This window comes from Leucopleurus acutus (assembly GCF_964270905.1).
Source record: "Leucopleurus acutus genome assembly, chromosome: X".
In the NCBI taxonomy this organism is placed as follows: domain Eukaryota; kingdom Metazoa; phylum Chordata; class Mammalia; order Artiodactyla; family Delphinidae; genus Leucopleurus; species Leucopleurus acutus.
The window spans coordinates 115,671,558-115,679,773 of record NC_139148.1 but is presented as its reverse complement, the minus strand read 5'-3'; the positions used below and the strand labels follow the sequence as shown (position 1 = coordinate 115,679,773).

Genomic DNA, 8,216 nt, shown 5'->3' with positions numbered 1-8,216 from the left:
GAAGGAAGGAAAATGATTCACCAATTACTACTGTTAATAATACATACAAAACAAAACCTTTTGACTTAATCTTTTCACAAATGAAATATAGTGTCCATTTTCCCGAAGATAATTCATATTCCACTTTGAGATATAGTCTATCTGGTCTTTACAACAAAATGAAAACCCCATAGAATTTTCTGTAGAGCATGTATGGTTTTATTTTTTTTTTTTAAAAGGTACCACACCTCTTTTCATTAAAAAGCACTTCTTTGGAGTAGCAGAGCAAGGAAGCTTAATCCCTACAGGTGGACTTTTAAATTGGTACCAATTTTCTGGAGGGCAATTTTTATCCAAACTCTAAATGTACATGCCCTTTACTTAGCAGTTCCACTTCTGGAAATTTAGCCTAAGAAATTACTTGCTTAAGGACATGAAGATGCATGTGAGACTGGACAGAACCATACCCTACGCATGCCATGGAGCCGCTAAACAGCATGTGAGAAATCTAGTTCTGCTGACACCTTGTGATGTTGTTCAAGTGAAAAAGACAAGGTGCAGAACTGTAGGTACAGCATGAGCCTATTTATGCTAAAAAAAAAAGCGCGTCTAAGTTGTATCTGTACACGGGCATTTGGCAGAATACACATCAAATACTGGGGAGTAGGCTTGTGGAAAAGGGGGGATTCTCACATTTTGCTTGATATATCTTATATTTTAATTTTGTACAATGACTACATATTTTTTTAATTGAGGTAAAGTTCACATAACATAAAATTCACCTTTTTGTTTTTGGCTGTGCCGTGTGGCATGCAGTGGAAGCGCGGAGCCTTAACCACTGGACCACCAGGCAATTCCCTAAAATTCACCCTTTTAAAGCATATAATTTGTGGTTTTTAGTATAGTCACAAAGTTATATAACCATCACCACTATCTAATTTTCATCACCCCCAAAAGAAATTCCATGCCAGTTACTCTCATCCTCCCCTCCCCCCAGCTCCTGGCACCCACTAAACTGCATTCTGTCTCTTATGAATCTGCCTCTTCTGGACATTTCATATAAATGGAATCCTACAATATGTGACACTTTGTGCTGCCTTCTTAGCCCCTTCTTAGCTAGCTTCATCCAGGCTGTAGCATGTATCAGTACTTCATTTCTTTTTATGGGTATATATATTACTTTTATAAATAAAAAAATCTGGTGGTGGGGTGGTGGTGGTGGGATGAATTGGGAAATTGGGATTGACATGTATACACTAATATGTATAAAATAGATAACTAATGAGAACCTGCTGTATAAAAAATAAAAAATTCAAAAGAAATCTGTAAATAGCAGTGATTTTAAAGCTACTCAAACAGAAAAACCTTACCCTTCTGTACAAATGACTTTGTAGAAACTCAACAGTCTAAATCCAATGTCCACATTAAAGTACAGTTTATTTCTATCTCCCTGCTCCTAACACTCCCTTGAATATCTACTCTCTCAGGTTCCATTTAAAAGGTTGCCCTTCATTCACACAGCAGATCTAGTTAGCTCTTTGCCCAGCTGTACCTTCCCTATCTCCCCACTGCTACCCTCAGCCCCAACATAAAAACACATTTATAGCCTACAGAGGTATAGGCAAAGGTAGAATTTGGATGTTTATGGATCTGCTATCTTTTGACAAAGACCCAGGTCTGGTTGACTAACTTCAGTACACTGACCACACGGAGAACACGTCTGCTACAGTTAACAAGGTAAAATACTATCATTAACTTTCATCGTAACTGGTATTTTATAGCTTTCATCTTCTGAAGAAAAATCAAGAATGCACCTTTGCCTCGTCCTTAATGTCCCAGTTACCTCATTATCTGAACACGGCAAAATTATGTAACACTGGTTGATACATAAAGCAGCACTGTCTCAGGGACTGGGTTTTCCCTTAAAAACATGGACTGGCCATTTGCTGGCCATAGAATTTTCGTAGGAAATTCTAGCACGTTTATGCTTTGGAATGATCATCAGCAATTGCTGATGACTGCAGCTGAGAAAAGAAAACAAACAAAAAACACCCCAACCCCAAACCCCAGCTGTCAACAGTTTCAATTAGGTAAAGAAAACCACATAATTCTCTTTATAATTTTATGGGGTAATTAAAATGAAACTAAGTAATGGATTTTCAACACACACACACACACACACACACACACACACACACAATAAAGCACACTCTCCTACAGTTCCAGCATTAATCAGAACCTCTTACTTGATTTCTTTTTCCTTTTGAGTAGGAATGCAGGAACGCAGGTTAGGAATTGTATGTATGGAATGAGCAAATTCTACCAATTAAAACTTTGATTTCTGCCCTGGATAGGACCATCTCAATACATGAGCACTACTGCTAAAAGTAAGCTGTCCAGAGTAAAGGGAGTACATTTAAATCTTTAAGGTGGAATCCCTTTATGACAAGGATATTAATCCTGCACCCTTATTAGCAAGCAGATAAATTGTACTACGAGTTTTGGTTTATTTTTAAAATCACCTTTTAACTAGGTTCCAGAGGACCTGATTTAAGTTGTAGGTATCTTTATCATGGAATGTTAAAAGAACCAAAATGTAATGCAGTTCTATCATACTTTTGAAAGATTGCTGATTCTCTCCCTGATAAAGCCTTATGTGTGAAACTTTGAACTAAACTCAAATTCACATTTTTCTCTCTCATACTTGTTTAACGACAAATTTGTTAAACAAACTAGGTATTTCACCTTGAAATAAAAGCAAGACTAAAAGGAACACAGTACTATTGCTGTTACAAATAAGCTTCATCATACCCTTGCACAAAAAAGACATAAATACGAACATGAAAGTCGTAACTCATTTATTGAATGAATAGTATATGCAAGAATACCAATAAAAGGAAACTAATACTACAAACTACAATTCTGAAAATAAAGCCAATATAACAGGAACAAAATATACATAACATGAGAGGAATGTTTGATTTTGACCCATAATGCATTCCTTATCTTTACAATTAACCTAAATGTCTGTTAGAACAAAACTGTATACCTTGGTCTAACTTTAGTGCTTTTTAAAAAAGCAACAACATTCTAGAACACTTTTCTTTTGCTTTGAGATATTTGAGTCACACATTTGTTCAAGTACATAGATTCTGATTCAACAGTAGATCTACATATCTTGTTATTCTCTTAATATCTTGAGTAGCATGTACTCCTGAGCAAGTACTATCTGAAATTCTAAAATGGATGATCCTTGAAATAAAATGTATTTCATTTGTGGGTATTTAATAAACTGAGATGAAAGTAAAACTCACCCCTCCCATCCCCCCTCCCCCCAGGAACAAAGAGCTCTTATTAAAGTATAGAAACTCAAGTCTATCTTTCTACTCTAAAGAACATTTCTTACTAACATTTCTGGTAAGGCAATAAATGCTCCAGAATAATCTTCAATATACGCTTGCAAAGATTACACTGTTTAATATCGATAACGAAAACAAAACAAAAAAGGGAAAAAAAAAAGGAGAAAAGAAAAGACGCTTCAAAATTTCAAGCTAAAATACGCATAAAAGACAGTCATGGCAGTATTTTTTGAAATGATGTAAATGTTATATACTTATCAAATAATGTCATGCTTATTAAAACTACAGTTAAGGACTTAGGAGATGAACGGTAAATACACTGCTGAGGTCCATTTTTCTAAATAGTCATACCACGATGTAATTACTACCCAGAAGATGATGATGCTACTTGGGAACATAAGTACTGTACAATTTTTACATTGTAAGGCACTTTTACTCAGCATGTGACGAAAACATGGATAGAGAATCAAAATATTGGAGGTTTACAACCAAAGGTGATTTTTCATGTGACTTCAATTTACATTTCAATTTTTAATGAAAGACTATTTAGCCAATCACACCACAGTGAGAAAAATAGGTAGCCAGCCACTTATCTAGCCAACCAAATGGTAAAGTGCTATTCTGGTTGCTAGTGGCAGAGAAAGGGTTGAAGAAACCCATACAAAGTCATACAGTTTATTACATAACAAATCCATTAACTGACAGCTATTGTATTTGAAGTCCATTACATGATTATTGACTGGCCATTATTACCCCCGGCACCTTCCATTTTTCCTAAAAACATCATTACAGTAGTTGTCCAAAAATGAAGGTGCTCTATTATTCCATGGGTAAGTCTATGGCACACAATGTAAAAATGATCTAGACACAGTGATTCAAAGATTTAAAATAATGGGTTTCAAGCTGCTGTAGGGAAATAAAGTACAGATCCTTTGGGAAAAGTCACATAGCTTGGTAAACAAACATCTAGATCTGTCGTTGCACTTCAAGTCATGGTGAATTTTGAAAATTCATCACATACACACACAAAAAATCCAATGGTATATTTAGAGCAAAAGGAGAAAAACATATAGGGCAATCCACTACTAAAGCTAGTTTCCTTCTAAAAATAATAAAAGATGGTTAAAATAAAGCAGTCATCGAGTCCCTTGATTTAAGTAAATGTGTGAATACACACTTGACAAATGTGACTTTAAGGGACTAGCAGTTAAAAAAAATCAGTCGTTAAGCACAGTGTAATTTTCCACCTGTTACATTTTTAAAATGCTTTTCCATAAGCTGCAGAATATCTCAATGTACAGTCAAGTTAACATGTTATTTCTTGTTGGCTAATTTGCTTTAATGTGGTAGGTTAACTAATAATTCAGAAATCAGAATCCCTACCCTTGATATTGAGGTGCTATGGTAATATTCGGCAGAACACAACTAAAATTTTTTGGTTTTGCCATAAAGAAATATATAAATGTGCTTCAGCAGGTAAGTGGAAGAAAATATCACTAGCTAGAAATGCCAGTGTGAAAATCCTTTCTAAAAAGCTGGGTTCTTAGGCTTTGAGGAACAATTCAGATGATCAATAAAACACCACTGAACCCTACCAGAAGAAAAATAGGACACAGAATCCTATTTTATAGATAAGCAAAGCAATTAATGAAAACATTAAAAATATTAAATAAAGTTTCTAAAATAGTGGTCACAAAATTAAAAATAAATACTGCTTTATGCAAAGACTGTTTTTTTTTTTTTTTTTTTACTTCTACAGCACATGAGATCTCCTTACATACTTTGGGCCAATATATGAAGTGTTCCACAACAACACGGCACTTGAGAGGAACGGGTTTCAGACACGGTGGCTAAAGTCCTTAGTAAGTGGTAACCCTTTAAAGGTTAAAGAGGCTTAATTTGCTGTTGCCAAATGTTAGTTTAAACTTGAAAGGATCCAATCATTTTGCTAGAAGCTCTTTGTATGACATGAAAAGAGAAGAGGGTTACTGTCAAGAGAATTTTGCCGTAAGCACTGGAGCTCAGAGCTTATAATCAATCACCAGTTGCCTGAGTCCATGCTGGTCAGTGAGAACAACTTTAACAGGAACCAAATGAAAAGCTTTAGCACACTTCTTGGAAGAGATTTTTAGCATGTGCTGTCGAAGCCAAGAGAAAAAGAAGGTTCTCTTCATTTCTCGCCTCCATTACTTGAGTGCGGGAAAAAAATTCATAAATTCCCATGTGCTGCCACCAGAGGCGTGTTTGCACTGTAAAGTGAAATTTGCTTATGCTTTCCCTTGAGTATGAATCCACTAAACAAACTTAGACACTCTAAACAGTAGAACTTTGTTCAGTCCAGAAATATAGCTTACTTCATTTCAATGTCTGCTTTAACTGTTGACACTATACACAGGGTTAATAGTGTTTCAATTGCTTCCCAGAAACTGCAAACTACAGCTACGTAATATCAACATGTCAAACTCTGCCATCTAGTGAAGGCTCATAAAACAAACAAGATGTTTTTAGGCAGTTCAATGAAGGATCTAAGAGTTGGGCAGTAAAAAGTTACAAACCCTTTTTGATTTTAGAAAACAGTGAAAAAAGAATAGTAGTTATGGATGTCTTATTCATTCCCAGTTTTCTAACTCTGTCCCATGAACCTGTTTAAAAGATGATAAAAAAATGTAAAATATGATGCTTGAGGGGAACACAATAATATAATGTTATTGAGGAGCAAGAATATCTTATTGGTTTGACATTACAACTACATTTATTGATAAAGTGGATAGCTTGTGTTTATTATTACAAAATCAGCTAGTTAAAAGAAAAAAACTATGCAAGCCTACACATCCTCAGCATTCTAGTAACATGCTTAACTAAACATAATAGCATTAAAAAAATCATACTGCACATTATTACCTCAATACGTATTTATCAGTGTGTATACTGTATCCTGACAACAGAGCCAATATAATTAACTTTCATACCTAGTTTCCATTAAGTTGCTGCTGAGTTAGTTGTTGCTGATCAATTTCTACTTTTCCCCGGCTTTTACTCTCTCGTTCCTCATCTTCTTCATCTCTCTCATCATTTCCACTATGATTTTTACAATATAGTCTACAATGATGAAAGATAAAAATCTCAAAATGTTTTGTCATTGTTGATGAGAATATATTTATGTCATTAGTGGATGAGGTCCATGCCCATTTAAAATCTGGGTTTCCTCATCCACACTAAAAAAACACCCCACAATTAGCTATAGGTCCATCTCTGTCTAAAAGATAGAAAGGAAAGCACTCTATTAATGAAATAATAAAAGTTCGTCTGAAATAAAACCACGTATGTCCAAATACAAGGCAATTCCTCACTTTGCCCAATAAGATTAAAAAAAGTTCTTGGCCAACATGAAAATATCAACTTTTAGGTATATATATGAAATAATGAAATTCTATAATGTTTCATATACATAATTTCAAGGCACATTTTAGGAAATAATATAAATTGTATACATGCTGCTGCTTTCTGCTCACATTTCATGAAACAATTTTACTCAAACTCCTCAAGTACCTTTTCATCATTAGTGTCCTGGCCTTTACTAGAACACCTTTATGAGTCACCTAACAGTTTTCCAGGTACTGCATTTAGCTATGTTTCTCATGATGTAGACTGGCTCCTTTAATTTCTTTTTTTCCCCATGACACTGACCTTCTGGGAAGAGTCAGACCATATGCCTCGTCAACTACACCACATTTTGGATTTATCTAACTGTGGTAATGTTTTTGTTTTGGTTTGGTTTTTAAGAGTCCTTTTTACAGTTTTTTTTTTTCATTTTTTGGCCGCTCTGCACAGCTTGTGGGATCTTAGTTCCCTGACCAGGGACTGAACCCAGGCCACGGCAGCGGAAGCGCCGAGTCCTAACCACTAGACCGCCAGGGAAGTCCCTGTGAATGTTTTATTTGGTTTTCTCTCACCCTTTATTTCCTGTAAACTAGAAACAAGGTCTAAGGCCTTGGTTAAGTTTAGGTTCAACTTTCCTTTGTTAGTCCAGGATACTTTGTAGGTAATCCTGCATACCTCAGGATGCATGTAATTTCAGAATGTCCTGCTATGAGTGTGCTGTTTTCACTTGCTTAAGGTGGTAGAAACGGCCAGATTTCTCTATCGTAAGGGTAAGTATTCCCTCTTTGAAATTAACAAACCATCTCTGGAGGGATACTTTGACATCATGCTGTTCCGACAACCTTTTACTTGGGTATATACTTGAAATTCATTGTTTTTAATGAAAATAGCAATGCAGGTGATTTTGAACAAAGGTTTAGGCCACTTTACTGTATATACATCAATATATTTTTTATAGTTAAATACCCCTACAATAATCAAAGAAGGGTGGGAGCTGATCTGAGCTCAGTTTTAGGTCAATTATACACAAGATGACAAGATGGAACAATGCTTAGAAAATGTTCAGTGGATGCCCTCTTGTGGTCAGCAACGGATAAAAGATGATCACAGGAATTCATCTGCCACAAATGGTGTAAGACTAGGTTTAACATGAAAAGTTTCTAACAAGTGAGTAGAATAAATGGCAGGAGTGGGGCTGGGGGGGCAGCAATAACAACTGACTTCTGACCTAGTTTTGCTCATCATTTTTTATTCTTAAAACATTTTCAAAGAACTATGGAGAATTTCTACTCTTCAAACGCTGCATGTTAGGAATCACTTTAAATCATTGAGTTCAAATATCAAATATCACTTCTATATAGTGCACCTATGAAGTATCTTCCCCCAAATATAACCTGAATCTAATTAAGCCTTTGAGCCAACTTATAAATTACAGGATATACAGAGGGGTAGAGAAATGAGGTAAATGACATCAGGAAAACGCAAATTGATAAATCT

General features: G+C 35.4%; 1 protein-coding gene across 1 annotated transcript in view; it reads right to left on the bottom strand.

Annotated features, from left to right (window-relative positions):
• Positions 1–2,911: 2,911 nt before the first annotated feature.
• PHF6 (PHD finger protein 6) overlaps positions 2,912–8,216 on the bottom strand; it is a 52,616-nt gene continuing 47,311 nt past the window's right edge. The window contains exons 10-11 of the mRNA XM_082865360.1: positions 6,308–6,437; positions 2,912–5,980 (exon numbers count right to left, since the gene is read on the bottom strand). Of these exons, the coding sequence (XP_082721486.1) occupies positions 6,308–6,437 (130 nt within the window). The 3' untranslated portion in view covers positions 2,912–5,980. The remainder of the gene's footprint in view (positions 5,981–6,307; positions 6,438–8,216) is intronic.